Source organism: Drosophila yakuba, chromosome 3R (assembly GCF_016746365.2).
Source record: "Drosophila yakuba strain Tai18E2 chromosome 3R, Prin_Dyak_Tai18E2_2.1, whole genome shotgun sequence".
NCBI classification, from domain to species: Eukaryota; Metazoa; Arthropoda; class Insecta; order Diptera; family Drosophilidae; genus Drosophila; species Drosophila yakuba.
The window spans coordinates 29,701,655-29,716,198 of NC_052530.2; the positions used below are offsets into that span (position 1 = coordinate 29,701,655).

At 43.4% G+C, this 14,544-nt stretch overlaps 2 protein-coding genes across 3 annotated transcripts; both read right to left on the reverse strand.

Moving 5' to 3' along the window:
• Positions 1-340: 340 nt before the first annotated feature.
• On the reverse strand, positions 341-6,963 carry LOC6538965. The gene is made up of 4 exons (XM_002099432.4): positions 6,581-6,963; positions 1,664-2,146; positions 1,324-1,411; positions 341-1,220 (listed from the first exon to the last, which is right to left on the reverse strand). The coding sequence occupies exons 1-4, from the start codon at positions 6,693-6,695 to the stop codon at positions 1,025-1,027; spliced, it is 882 nt and encodes a 293-aa protein (XP_002099468.1). The 5' UTR covers positions 6,696-6,963; the 3' UTR covers positions 341-1,024.
• Positions 6,964-8,499: 1,536 nt separating this feature from the next.
• Positions 8,500-11,174, reverse strand: LOC6538966. 2 transcript variants are annotated; one of them, XM_002099433.4, is made up of 10 exons: positions 10,771-11,174; positions 10,607-10,716; positions 10,398-10,548; positions 10,152-10,335; positions 9,496-10,085; positions 9,300-9,436; positions 9,037-9,226; positions 8,923-8,970; positions 8,758-8,866; positions 8,500-8,695 (listed from the first exon to the last, which is right to left on the reverse strand). In XM_002099433.4, the coding sequence occupies exons 1-10, from the start codon at positions 10,883-10,885 to the stop codon at positions 8,638-8,640; spliced, it is 1,692 nt and encodes a 563-aa protein (XP_002099469.1). In that variant the 5' UTR covers positions 10,886-11,174; the 3' UTR covers positions 8,500-8,637. The 2 variants fall into 2 exon arrangements, with proteins under 2 accessions (XP_002099469.1, XP_039231489.1); XM_039375555.2 differs by lacking the exons at positions 10,607-10,716; positions 10,771-11,174 and having other exon boundaries at positions 10,402-10,515.
• Positions 11,175-14,544: the final 3,370 nt, after the last annotated feature.

A 14,544-nucleotide genomic window follows, 5' to 3' on the forward strand; every position in this document is an offset into this window, starting at 1 on the left:
TTTGGGTGCGAGCTTAAACGTTGAATGGCCTTGAAGAGGGGCAAAGTTTTTCGCCTACAAAAGCGACGCGCTGATTTCGCCCACTTCATTTGCTCATCATCAAGTCAATCAAGTTTTAATGATGCCACAATAAACCCCGCATCGCCCGCTGAATAATTTAAGAAATGTCCACAAGGCATTATTATTTTCGGGGAGTTGTGTTGTTCTTCGTCCAGTCGCCAATATTGCGGCATACTTATGAGCTCAGGAGTATAAATCTGAAATTTTAATTGCTTGCCATTTGCCTTAAGTGTTCAGCAATAACTGCAAATTTATGGGATCCCTAATGAACGAGTACAGATTGCTGAACATGCTTCGGTTTCGCACAGTTTTATTTATTGAAAAATACATTGGGTTTCTTTTGGTTTTCCATTCCGTTTGGTAAATAGTTTTTGCATTTGTCCTGGGGCTTACACATATGTCGTTAATGATATGATTTCCATTTATGGAGTTTCGTATTCGACTAGCTCATTATACACACACATAGATATACATTTACATTTATATTTATAACTTGGTTTTTAGACCCCCAACGGGGTCTCTCGTAGTTGAACTCTAAAAGTACAGACAACGCACAGTCCACAAGTATTTTATATCTTGTCCTGGCGTCTCATTTTGTTTTTGTTTATCGGGTTTTTGGTTTTTTGGTTTTTGTTTTTTGGTATTGGGTCCTGACCAACAGTTTTCATTGTTTGGCTTGCGGCTTTGCGTTCAGCCCGATTGGGGTTTAATTCATTTTCATTAGGATGACAAGCGGTCCGCCCCGTGTGTCAATCTTCATCAGAAGATGAGCGCCCAATTCCAAGTTGGCTGTCCTCCCAAGTCCCAAGTCCTTCCCATCCAGTTGGCGCCGCAGGACATTCCGCCCAGCATTAATGGGGATGGACGGCTGGCTACTTTTCGGCTGGGTTGATTCAAATCCAGTCCCCTGTCCCTTCAGTCCCTCCCTTCAGTCACTGCCATCCTTCGGCTCGGTGTCCTGTATTTACAACAGCCTCTCCAGATCCTCGCTCTCCGCGTCGCTGATGAAGGAGTCGGTGTCCGTGAAATAGTCGTCGTCGCACCTGTTCCGGCGACAGCAGACCCTGCGACCCATCTCCTCGTCGCTCCAGTGCTCGAACTCCTCCTTGTGATGCTCCAGCAGCATTAGCGACGGGAACAAACTATCGCAGCCACTGCAACTGTTGGGCGGGAAAATCACCAGGAACGGAGAGAAAAACACGGAAGAAAGGCGAGATGCTGATGAAAAGCGAGAGCTGGCTTAATTAAGTGCATTTCCCTTACCCGAAGTGTCGCTTCTTCTGCTGGTGCGAAGCCAACTGACGGTGACAATGGAAAGCTCGGTCGCACACGTTGCAGGTGAGTGATTCATCTGAAAATTGGGTAACTATAGAGCAGGCTTTGGAAACAGTGTTTCCCTGAAGTGGAAATATTTCGGGATAATAAAAGGAGGTATTTGAAACTACTGATAAACTATAATGTACAAATAAGCGGCAATGTTATTGAGGAAATTATTGATATTTCCTTAGCTTAGTCAGTCAAAGGTTGTCCGCCCACTCGAGGCTCCACTGTACCCCATCCGCCTGCATCGCCTGCATTATGGCTTTGTGGACCCAACACTCACCGTAGTCATCATCGTCATCCGCCATGGCCAGCGCATGCAGTCGACTTATTGTGTTTTCGTTAATCTCCTTCGATGTTGACGTGCCGCCTGCGCCGAGGTCCTTTGATGTTTTGGCTTTCGCCTGGCACAGGCCCAGTTCGCAGAGGGCGCTCTCCACCTCGTAGTTGCCCTGGCAATCGGCGTCCATGCAGGGCAGGAGTGCCAGGTTGCCATTACCATTTCCATTGCCGTTCCCACAGCCTGCCGCTCCTGTGGATCCTGAACCTGAACCAGAACCCGAGCCACCGTTGACATTGACGTTGCCATTGGCTTCTCCTGCTCCCTGACTGCTACAGCCGGCGGTGGCGGAGTTCGCTGCCAGCATTTCAAAGTCGTCTAGCTCATCGAACGGATCATCGATTTTGTGGCCAAGTGACACGGCATCATCGGCCTCGGCACTCAGTCGTCCATATGCCTTCCGTGGGGGCCGCTTCACATATTTGTCTGCCATAAAATGAGGTGGAAAATGCATGAAAAACTTTGCTAAATAAAAGCCTGCTCGTATTGATAAAACATTCTGTGGAAAATGTAGCGAAAGTCCTTTGGGCCTTATGGACATATTTTTGCCTTTGAGCTGGTTTCTATTCATGGTTCAGCACAAAAGTGTGTGCAAGTGTTTTTTTGTGTACAGATCTAAAGTAGAAAACATATAATATATGTTTGTTTTTATTTTAAAGAAACATTAAAGGGAACTTTACTCGTTTATTTTAAAATAAATAGAAAACCATATAACTTCTCTGGCATCTCTACCTGAATAAAAGCATCATATTTTAAATGTTTTCGCAGTAGACAAAAAAAAGAACAATCCAAACGCAATCTCTTTTGATTGCTTTTGAATTGTTTCAGCTGTCGGAGTGTGCTGAACATATTTTCACAGTAACGCATTAGTTTTTCCAGTGCATAACTTTTGTTCACGCTTTATGGAGCAAGTTTCTTTGTTATTGCTCGGCGTGAAAATTGAGAAATGTTCCTCAATGCATCAGGCAATTTATGGAGGCTTTTGTGCCGCTTTTGATATTTGCGAAAGGACCTGCCGTTGAGACAAAAAGTTTCCGCACTTCCTTGTATTTGCCTGCATGTCCTCGAAGTCCCGAAGCTCCGTAGTGATAAAATGAGATTTATTGTGGGCTTTGTTTGTGCACTGCGTGTGATTGGGGAAAGGACAATAAATATAGTGGCTGGCGGTGCGGTGAGATTTCGAAAGGCTTTATTTACGGACCCCGAAAAATAGATGGTGTGCTGACTTTGCTGCGGTATTTTTATGGCGCACTAGCCATTAGCAGCTCATTATGTGGGCTTGTCTTTGTCTTTGTGCTGGCTTTAATTGCAATCGAGTTCAACAGTGCGTATACGTGACGACACGAAATTGGCAATTCGCACGACTTAATCGCATTTAAATGTTCAAATAAACTAAAGTCAAAGTGCTCAAGCACGATAGCAGAGTCTTTAATTTCTGTGCTCTTTTGATTTCATTAATTTCCCACGACCGAATGAAATGAAAATAATTCAATGGCTTGACAACTGAATTAAAGTGAATTTCATTTGTATGAATAAACTGCTGTGTAGAACCTTTAAAACGCCTTGTGACGACTATTTCATTTGCCCGCAAATAAAAAACCATTAAATGCTCGTATTATTGTGGCAGCCCAGGACGAAAAAACGAACATGAATATTAAAAGTGTGTCGAAAAATGGAAGTAAAAAACGCACATGGGGAGCAAACATTCGCAGGATATGACGGACTGAGTAAAAAACTGGTGCAAGGTGGAAGGTGGAAAGTCGCCCGAGATTGCTGTCGAAAAGGCGGCAGACCGTGAGGCGATCTGAAACTCAATTTTATCGCCAAATTGTGGACCGCAGAGCGGCGAACATTTAGCGCGATGTTTTCTGCTCTGGGACTTGGATGGAAATTTATGACTATGGGCTTTAAGTTTGCCCCGGTCTCGTAATCGCACAAGATAAAAGTTTCTCTCGATTTTACTTTAGAATTACAGCACAAATTATTACAAATGATGCCGCCCGCCGGCAAGGAAATATAAATCATGGCTCGGAAAAGCCGAAATAGCTGGAAAAGCTGGAAAAGCGTACAGTGCAGACAGGAGCGGCGATATTAATACGCCAGATAAATGCCTAATAATTCTTCTCATGCTGCGCTTGGGATACACACTCGTTTTCGATGCCTGCCCGAATGCCAACCATAATTTATGATACATTTTGCTTGCCCCATTGTTATTTGTATTATTTCTGATGTCTGACCAAAGGCACGAACTAATGATGCCGCCAGCCAAAGTGAGCCACATTTGATGGCCAGCGAGCAGAGCATGGAAAACCAAAAAAAAAACATAGCAAACAGAGCTGGAAAAAAGCGAAAATCAAAACAAATATTCCGCAGGACCTTCGGCTAATTGGCTGTGAAAACAGCTGTGTTCAAAACAGTAATGTGAACACACGATAAATAGTTTAAAGAGGATGACACTCATCTATAACTATATAACATCTGCTATAACTACTTTTTATATTTTTTAGATCTTTGCTCTTAACTATCGTGAGCAAACAAATTTCTTTGCAAATCACGCTATTGTTGGTATTTTGTGAAAATAAATAAGGCACTTTATTCAGCTTCTTCCATAGCTTGTGATGCAAATAAACAAGTCTCTCTCTGGTTTCCCCATTAATCATCATTTGTACGCTGATATTTGTGTGTGGACACCAGACATGGACCCAAAACAACAGGCCTAGCCTAATTGCCATTGCTTGTTTTACAATTTGCCTAATTGAATGCACAAACGCATTATTATCAATGACAAATGGCTGTCATAATTATCGGTTAATGCCGCGGCCATATGTTGCCCAGAATTTGCATAACGCACATAAATCTCGGCCACGCCCCCTTTTCCACCATTTTACCCGCTTTTCCGCCTCGTGGGCCGAACAACAGTACATATGTTGACAAAAGCTTAAGGGCGTCGTCTTGTTATTGTTGTCACTTGTGCGTTGTGCATTGTGAGTTGGCAAATTACATTTTTTACGATTAAATTTAGCGCCTGGCATGGTTGATTGAAAAAATTGTGATTGCTATTAATGTGATAAATGCTGGCGAATTTGCAAAGTGAGTAATGGCAATTTGCGATGTGTGAAAAAGCTTTCAATTATTGTCCTGACATTAAGCACATTGTTTACAAATCCATTCGAACGCATTTATCTGGGAAATTCATTAAATATTACTTGTTTTTCTCCGTCAAGGCGAGAATTCTAGATGAGGTGGTGAAAAGTGGGTGGCTCAAGCCGAAGTCAACTTGTTTTTCTTCTGGGCAACAGCTGCTGGCAGTAGTAAATCAAATGCTAGAAGCCCTTTAAGTAACTCTATATGCCACAGCTGCTCTCTAAAGCAAACAGCAGTTTTATATACTCTGCATTTTCAAACATAATTATACGTACAAATAAGTGAGAGTTTGCAATTTGCGAAGAGCAAATTCAATCAGGGAAAATCAATACTGCCAAAAACTATCCGGTTCGCCACAAAAACAAAGAAAGTTGGTAAACATAATTAAAAATTTGTGATTAACATTTTGATTGCACATTACCCATGCTTGCTTTTAATTAGCTTTGCGAACGTTCGCTAATTATTTTATAATAAAAAACGGATTGAGAGCCAGCATAAAGCCGCCATTTATTTATGGTCGATTATTATTCGCATGTGGGTGGTTAAATATTCATGTGATTCGGCGGGTCTGGGCATCTAATATTTTATTGATGCTTAAAATGAAATTGCGCAAACTTTGAATTCGCGCGACAAAGTCAACAAAAGCAACTAAAAATTTCAATTACCAGCCTCGGGCGAAATCCCCACCAGAACCATTCGCTTTTTTCCCCCCAGAAAATTTTTGGAGGGTGCGAGACTTAGCGCTTAGACAAAAGCATCTTGGGGGGTGGGGGAGAGGCGAAAAGAAAAGTGTTTTCCTTTCGGCAGTCACATCCGCACCACGTTTTCTGCTTGGCTCACACGTGCAGAGCCTCATTATTGCGTGGGTTGTAGGATCTCGATGTTATTTACTTTGCCTCGTTTCCCCCAATTGCTTTTCCCACTTCTCCCACCTTTCCCCATGCTTTTCCCACTTTCCTCCACTTTTCCATACGGCACAGATAAAGGCGAACAATAGGAGTGTGCAGGGAAGCACAATATACATTTATTCGGGGCCTATACTCCACAAGTCATTTCGGGAATTTTAATTAACTTGTTTTGATAACGAGCGAGTGTTTGGCTTATGAATGAAACCCATGCCTCAACTGATACATGTCTGGCATGGCAAATCGGGAAAATCGTGAAGTGCACCTTCGCACTTGAAGGGAAATTGACTTGTTGAAATTCCATCTTGGAAAATGTAGATATATCTGCGCGTAGTCTAGATTGTCATCGTGATCCAGTTGGCTTTAATCGTCCGCAACAATCTTGTCTGTTAAAGGCAGTGGGATTTTGTGCTTCAGTCTATGATCTGCGTAATTTTCTTGGATGTCATATTGTAACTTAATTGATTACACGAATGAAGTCAGCTGACAATTTGAAGTCAATCAATTTTAAGTGATTCGAGTTACGATTCAGCCAATCAGAGTGCAAGATAGCATAACTCTCGTTTGAAAAATGTGAAACTACACTTTTGTAGATTGATCTATGGGACACAAGATAAGGACAACTAGCTGATCCTTAGACAACTTTTCTAGTTTACCGACTAATACACTGCCCAAGTTAATATCAGTGCTGCAACCATTTATGGTTGACTTACCGACTGATTAGTCCGCTAATTATTGATAAATTATCCTAATTGAGGGCGGACTTTTGCAGTAAACTGAACTAATTGATTGCCCAGGTGTGGGAACTCACCTTGTGTGCTGTTGCTGTGATTACCGCCGTTCGAGTTGCTCTTGGAAAAGCTGCAGTTGTTGTTGAAGGAGTTGAAGAAGTTGGCGGCGCCGGTGCGCCGTAAAATCCAAAACATGGTTGCAGGTGTGCAGCGGTGCAGGTGTGCAGGTGTGCGGTATCCTGATTAATGGGCTGTCGGCAAAATCCAGTTGATGTGCTGCTGCGCCCTGAAGTAGGCAACGAATTATGCCAGCTGCCTTTCCACCGACGGCATTTCCACGCGACGCGTTCTTGCGCTGATAAGCGTGCTACGGAAAATGAGGCGAGGACGCGACGATAAGCGAAGTCGGAAAAGCCCGGAAAAACTGACGACCGTATCGTGCGGAAGTCTTCAGCAAACTAACCCGACTTCGGCCGCGCTCTCGGGCTTTATAGTTCGCGAAGGAAAATGAGAGCGAAAATGTCCGTGTAATCACGAGAGAGAGAGAGTCCTCTCCCTCTACGTGATAACGTAAGGACTTACGTTACTTTCACCCACTGCTCTTATGCTCTTTTGATGTCTGTTGTTGGGAAAAGCAGCGCTTGGCAAAGGATAAAGCTAAACTTGACCTTCGTCAACACTTGCATGTCGTTGGGCCCGCTGGCAGCTCATAATTCGTTTTGTTTAATAAACGATTACGTATGCGCCGTGTGGACTTCTGCCGACTTCGGGCCACTAAAACGCCCATCAATCATCGACACCGGAAGTGGTCGCCGCTTTGTTGTCCCTCTTTAAAGTTTTATTTGCGTCTTATCGGGCTGTTCAATTAGACATACTTTTAGCACTGAGAGAAAAGTTTTGCACAAGATAGATACCTTCAATAAAAGTTTTACTTTGGCTATCTCTTCCACTCAACGATCGCTTCTCTTGCAGTTTTTTAACGACTTATCTGGCACACTTTTTGTACCAACAAACAGATTTCCGTTTTTTGTGCATATTCTGGTGACACTTTTCCATCAGTGTTTGTGACGCGGAAAAGAGCGGAAATGCTGGCAGCACACGCATACGCATCAAAGTTTTCCCCCCGTGGCAAAAACAAAGACATCTCCATTGGGTTTCAAGTGCAAGTGCAAGTGCAAAGTTCATGTCCTGCGAATTCGTTTATGGTGCACGCGTGGCGGCGGCATTAAAGCGTTCTCCGAGCACCCTCGACTTAAATGCCGCACGACAAATGGTTTTCCGCAGACAAGACTGTGATTTGATGACTCGGTTTCGGTTCGTAGATTTCTGCTGCACGCGCGGGGTTAACTTAACCCGATACTGATTGCCGGGGCTTGGATGTGGCCACGAGTGAGAGGAGGGGCAGGATACGCCTGCCCACAACTGACAAGTGACATACGAGCCACCTTTGTGCGCAGAGTAGAGTCGCAATTTAATATTTAATCAGCGACAGGGTCGGCGTTTAACAATTCAAATTGCTGCGAATTGTGTGTTCTGTGAACTTTTGGCATTGGCGACATTACGAATTCATGCGGTACGTGCCAAAGTCACAACGAGTCCAAATGAATCCAAAACGACTCTCCGAATATGTTTGAACTTTGCGAATATGTTGCGCAAACTTTGCCCCATAAATTATGCACTATTAAAAGCTCATGCATAAGGCATGCCCCAAATGCCTGCAGCAAAAACAACAAGGACAACAAGGGCCCTGGACCAGAAATGATAACCGCAACAAAGCATTACACATGGACAGCAATTAGGTCCGATTTCGATGGAAATGCATGCCAAAGTAGTCACTTATGTCCAGTTGATGTAATAGAATGCTTCGATAAATGGTTGACTGTGCAGAACATGACATTCTGAAATTCGATTAGTTTAACTGGCAACTAACGTTGGTTAATCCTGCAACATGATGATGTACGAGTATTTCGCTTGCGGTATGCAAATTAAATTAGCTAAATACAGAGAAGTGCTGCTGCACACAAAACCCAGTGATTTAATGCTGTCCACACAAAGTTTTCGACTTAAGCATAAACAAAGCACTGGAAAGTTGGCAAACTTGCCACAATCAATATTGATGGAAATTCAGTTTACTTGGCTATTTGAGCGTCTTGGCGTAGAACTTTCGGTGCTTCAATTTAATTCGCATCACACAGCTGCAATAAATTTATTCAAAATCATTTAGTGTGGCAATGGATCGCCGGACCGCCATACTCACCCCATCAGGATAAACGCTATCAAATATAAAGCGGCGCTGAGGAAATTAAATCCTCCAGGATTGCTGGCCAGGGATCCCTTATAGATGGCCGTGTACAGAGGAGCGGCGACTGGAAGTGAAAAGTGATGGATGGGCAAAGATTCAGCGAATTTCAAGGCTTCTTACCAAAGGGGGCGAATGATTGCACGATGTTGCCGATGGCAAACAGTTTACCTGTGTTGATAACAAAAATTACATTAAGGTGGCTGTTGTGCCACTAACTAACTAACTATTACTTACCAGTGTCGGAGGCAGGAACTATATTCGATACAATGGTGCGGCACATGGGTCCCTCAATGGAGCGAAAGACTCCGAGGGCAACAGATGCGTAGAGGTGCCAAGGCAGGTAGGCAAATCCTCTGGCAATATTGCAAGCCACCTCCGAAATGAGAGACAGTAAGGCCATGGTGACCACAGACAGTCCCAACAGCTAAGTTTATATAAATAAACCATATATATATAGGCAATATTCTGTATTCAATTGAATGCTCTGTGCAAAGTACCTTTCGCAGAATAAGAATACCCAAAATAGCACCCACCATGGGCACTGATTGACTGACAGTATTAAAAATAGTAAAGTCACGCACTGTGAAGTGAAACTGTTGGCGCACAAACAAGTACCAAACAGTCATGACGCCATCTGCAAGGATATCAGCACATAAACTGATTGGATTCCCAAGAAAACTCAACCAGACTTACCGCCGACAAAAATCGAGACAAAGCCGGCCAAAGTAACCAGCCAAATAATGGTGTGAGCATTGTTTTCCCTCCTCTTCAAGCAGGTGCTAAACATGTCCTTGATGTGTTTAAAGCTGAACAAACCAGCTTCTTCAGCTTCAGCTCCTTCCAAGGGAGGTTTTTCTATGGACTCGTATTTGGGGGGATCCTCACGATTGTCGACTGATGCTTCAGTTGATGCTTCATTCATTTTCTGATCCGAAACTGTGACAACGATTTCCTTTTCTTTTTCAGGTGTTTCAGTTGTGACAACGATTTCCTTTTCTTTATCGAGTGTTTCGGATGTGACAACGATTTCCTTTTCTTTATCAGGTGTTTCAGGTGTGACAACGATTTCCTTTTCTTTTTCAGGTGCTTCAGGTGTTTCGTCCTTATCTGGACACATTCCAAGACTTTCGGGCAGGTAAAAGATAATAAATAGTGTGGCCACAACAACTATCAAACAGGAGAGACTCTGTACAAAGGCGGCACTAGTGGCTGCATAGACAAAACTGGATAATAAGGAGCCACTCGTATGGGCCACAAATGCTATGAGCTCCAAGAAGATCATTCTGAGAATTGCAAATAAGAAAATCGAATTGCAAATAATGTGCCAAGTTAATGGAGGTGGCACTCACCTGTAGGGTCTGGTCTTCATGTCCGTTGTGTCCGTGATGAAGCACATGACTGCCACGGAAAAGACGCACGATCCGCCGAGCAAAGATTGTGGCAGGGCTGCCAAGGTGTACCACCAGGGATTAACCATGTAGTAACTGGACAGCCAGCAGATGGCGGACGAGAGCAGTGAAGAGGCAGAGAAGCCTGGTGGGAAAACGCCTTACTTCTCTTACTTCTGCATTGAATGCAGTTCCTGGAAAACTCACCCACCATGGAGACAATCGCCAGGGGCTTGCGGCCATAATGATCCGACCAGGAACCGACGAATAGGCCACATATGCCGGGCACGATGCTCTCGAAGAGCGTGCGGGTTAGGAACATGTCGGCCACGTACTCCTGCAGCTCCGTCTCAATGGCCTAAAAGAAGCGATGGCCAATGACCAATACCCAACTCAAATTTTCAGCAGTTACAAACATGTATTTCGGCGCTGGCGTTATTGCTATCCAATAGCTCGCAATCGGTTTCATTGTACTGGAATATGACCGTGCAGGTCTGATAAATCAACTGATTGCGCATGACAATACCTAATGGGAAGATCGCGCTGAGGGCTTATCACTTCAATTCAATGTTCCGCTCACCTGACAGCATTGACGAAAATATCAGCATGAAAATCACCGGTTCTATGTAGAACATGTTGAACAAACGCCTCCATTCCAAACTCCTGAGTTGGGCTAAAGATGCCTTCTCCGCCATTTTTATTCAAATTGCTAAACTTAGTTTGCTTAAATTGATGCACTTGCTTTCATCGATCACAGCACTATATAATCTTGTTATTAGTTTGAGCTTTATAACGCACTTCACTGACCTTAGCGATGCTTAATTATTGTGATTTGAAATTTGTTTTTCAGCCTTGATAATATTTTTGGCATATGTATGTTTACATTAATTACACCGCAAGCCGACTTTTCGCTCTGCTGATTTCGTTATATGCACAGAGGCAACGCGAGACTAGAATATCGAGTTCTATTTCATCCGAGTTTCGATCGCGAACTGACTCTGAGTTGCTTTGTTTAAGTGCTTAAATAGATATTAAGTGATGTTGGCGTGTGTAATTATTCATAAAATATGGGGGGGATTTTTCCCTAACTACTGGAATTGATGATATCTACGGCGCTTGTGCCCAGAAGCTTATGCAATTAGAATTAGAACCAATTTAAAAATAGTCCGCCAGGCTTAAATGTCTTGTTTGTTATATGCACTTTCTCAAGGCAGTCATAACTTTCACAATTCCTAGTACAGGGCTCTGCACTTAACCCTTTTATGCTGCAAAACTTTCTTCTCGACAAGCGCACACACACGAGTTTGGGGAAAAGACTTTTCCGCGCAGGAAAGCGAACAACTTTGGCCGCGTAAATAGCGGGCCAACACTTCCGGCAACATGTTGCCATTGGTACTTAACCCCTTGTGCCCTTTCACCCGCTCATTTCGCGCTTTTTATTACATCACTATTTTCCCCTTCACTTGGGCTGCTCGCGTAAAATATGCAAAAAGATTTTAAGCCTGGCATGGAGAGCATTTACCAAAATAATTTGGGCATTACTTTGGGGTCTTCATTTGGGTGTTGGCAAGGGGAGCTCACTAAGGTGCTTGTGGCTTTTATTAACCGTCGAGGTTTAGTGGAAATATATTTATAAATAATTTTTCTATTTCAAGCCAGGATTCCAATTGAAAAACTCCCAGCTGCCGGCTTGCAGCAATGAATATTTCCCAAATAGAGAGCCCACTGCAGAATCCGGCACTGCAAGCACATCACGCATACGCCGCGTATGCCGGCCCATTGTTGACAAGCTAATTGTAAACTTTTCCGCTTTGCGTTTCATTGTTTGGCCAACTGTTAGGGGGAACAAAGGACGGATAGGGGGGCATATTAGGACCCAGCCGACCGACTGGCAGATATGAATGCCCGAAAGGAGTTGCGTCCTGCAGTGCAACATACTCGCACATGCTAAGTTCGTGCAACTATTGTCTTGGATTGCCTGGCGTTGCGTTGCGCAACATAAAACCGGAATGGAATAATGGCGAATGGAATGGGGCAACTGTTGGCGATGTGTGTGCGGCTTTGTGTTGTTGACACAAAAAACGGCAACAAATGGCATGGGGCATGGGGCAACTTGTGCAAACTCGGGCGAAAATTAAAAAAAGAATGAATGCATAGTAGGGGTTGGCTAAAAGGAAATACCAAATACCAGCCGAAACATAAAAGCCCAGGAAAGGCGGGCAAGTCAAGAGCGCCCCAGAGAACGTTGTGGGAAAAAGCAATTTCTTAAACGCAGCACGTGCACAAATTCATTTCTGTTTGCCTTAATTATTCCGAGATGAAATGGCAAAAGGGACGCACAGAGAGCACAGAAATCCTCCTTAGTTTCACTTTTTCGGATGATTTATTAATGTTTCGCCGCAGAAATCTGTTTCTGCTCTCAAGTAAAATGCCAAGGAACCGCGTTTTTATTGTTAGGCAGTTAAAGACTAAGTGAGTTTGGCGGCTGTGACAAAACCAGATAAAGCTTTTAAAGATACGAAATTAGCGGCTTCCATTTATCTCCATATCTGTAATCCGGTAAACCAATAATGTGGCACAAATTTCCATACTTTTGTTTATCTGATAAGCTTTAAGCACCAAAGATAGATTCCATCTTTTACGCATTGCTTATTAATCCTTTCGAATGGCAACCACGCAGTTGGGCAATATTTAATTATGTTTCCCTTGCTGTTGGCGACAATTTTAATTTGCCTTCTTTCCAATTAAAATATTAAAAAAATACTTCCTTTGATGCGGGCACCGCAGTCCTTTTTCGGCTCTCAAGCGTCCTTTGCAATTAGGCCTAAAAGGCTTAGTGGCCCCAAAGTTCATAAGCCGATTTAAGCCGTGGCAGCTGTTGCCCATTTGTTTGCTAATAAATTTCGATTCAACCAATGCCCAAAAAAACATGGTTTTCATTTGGTGCCGCGGGATTTCACATCTCAATTTTGCGAAATTACAGTCACTCGATTGCACTGGCACATTGTAGAACATTTCAAGTGGATCTTTCGCGGCCATAAAACTAGCAACCATAGTTTTGCGGTGGCATTAGTTTTTGGCAGTTTTAATTGGCTGGTCATTGCTGTTGGCCACGTTTTCAGCTGCTGGCCAAAGCTGCAACTGAAATGACATTTCGTTATTGTGCTGGCCATAATTACTCCGCAAATAACTCAGCCGTGAAGATTGTGTACGTAATATTCGTTTATTTTTCAAATGCGAGTATTGGTTTTGGCTGCACAGGGAAAAATATTCAATCATTATAATCCAAACTAACACAAAGGCAAACTTCAAAGTTCGAATAGAGCATAAATCGATGCTGATATAAGCCTTTTGCCATACAAACATTTCTAGCTGCTTATGTTTATAATAACTTATATAATTTCTCTGCACACGGTATGATTCCAAAGTTCATGTGTTTGATACAAATTCAGGCGGACGGCATGCCACACACATGTGGTAAGTCGCGTGTTTTGTTGTGGCAAATGCTCTTGACAAATTTCCGCACATCTAACACATTTGTTATGAGCGTTTTGCACAACTTTCGGCACACATGCTACTGGCAGGCGAAGGGGGGGGGGCACATTTGGCCCATTAGTCTGGCCAAATGGAGCTGAAACATATGGGTTCTACTGAATTCGGGGAGTAGTACTACGCACAGTTTATTTTCTGGCGGAATTAATGAACTCGTGATGTAGACATGTCTCACTTGGATTACGAGCAATTTCTCAATTCCGATGAGAAACTGGCGAAACTGCAAAAATGTTGAGCTCCTTTGTCTTTGGCTGCATTGCTTCGCCATTTGCATGTCTGGCTGCAATTTGCCAGCGAAATGCGAAATGCGAAATGCGGTATGTGAATGCGATAAATATTTGATAAACAACATTTCTGCAGCTTTGCGGTTCAGTGACTCTCCAGGGCGTCGCAAATTGCGGCAAATTTCTCGCATTTATTTTCCATTTCGTGGCCTGGTCCCCTTTGCGCCGCATTAAAAAACTTTCATAATCATAACTCTGTCTTGGATCTGATGGCATTGTTGCTGCCGAAGCTCCTGCGACTCGAGGACTTTCCCCACTTCTTCAGCCGGCGATAAGCAGAATGGAGAATGGAGAATGGAAAATCAATACATATTTATGGGTTCATGTGGTGGGTGCACGTACGCCATATCAGCCACACATACGGGTGTGCTGCGTCCAAGGGAATGGCTTTCATAGCAACTCCGACTTTGACTTCAACTTCGACTTCGACTTCAGCAGGCTGCCCATTTGCACGTTTCGAATCGTAAAATACTTTGCCGTGCGTCCTCAGAAATGCGCAAAGGAAAATAATTTTTAAT

Excerpts from the sequence above, each read along its gene's own strand:
- LOC6538966 (XM_002099433.4), bottom strand. The coding sequence starts at position 10,885 with ATGGCGGAGAAGGCATCTTTAGCCCAACTCAGGAGTTTGGAATGGAGG. Across the intron at positions 10,086-10,151 it reads ATGAAGACCAGACCCTACAG|AATGATCTTCTTGGAGCTCA; the intron begins GTGAGTGCCACC and ends TGCAATTCTCAG. Across the intron at positions 9,227-9,299 it reads GTATTCTTATTCTGCGAAAG|CTGTTGGGACTGTCTGTGGT; the intron begins GTACTTTGCACA and ends ATATAAACTTAG.
- LOC6538965 (XM_002099432.4), bottom strand. The coding sequence starts at position 6,695 with ATGTTTTGGATTTTACGGCGCACCGGCGCCGCCAACTTCTTCAACTCC. Across the intron at positions 1,412-1,663 it reads GGATGACGATGATGACTACG|ATGAATCACTCACCTGCAAC; the intron begins GTGAGTGTTGGG and ends CCCAATTTTCAG. Across the intron at positions 1,221-1,323 it reads CAGAAGAAGCGACACTTCGG|TTGCAGTGGCTGCGATAGTT; the intron begins GTAAGGGAAATG and ends CCCGCCCAACAG.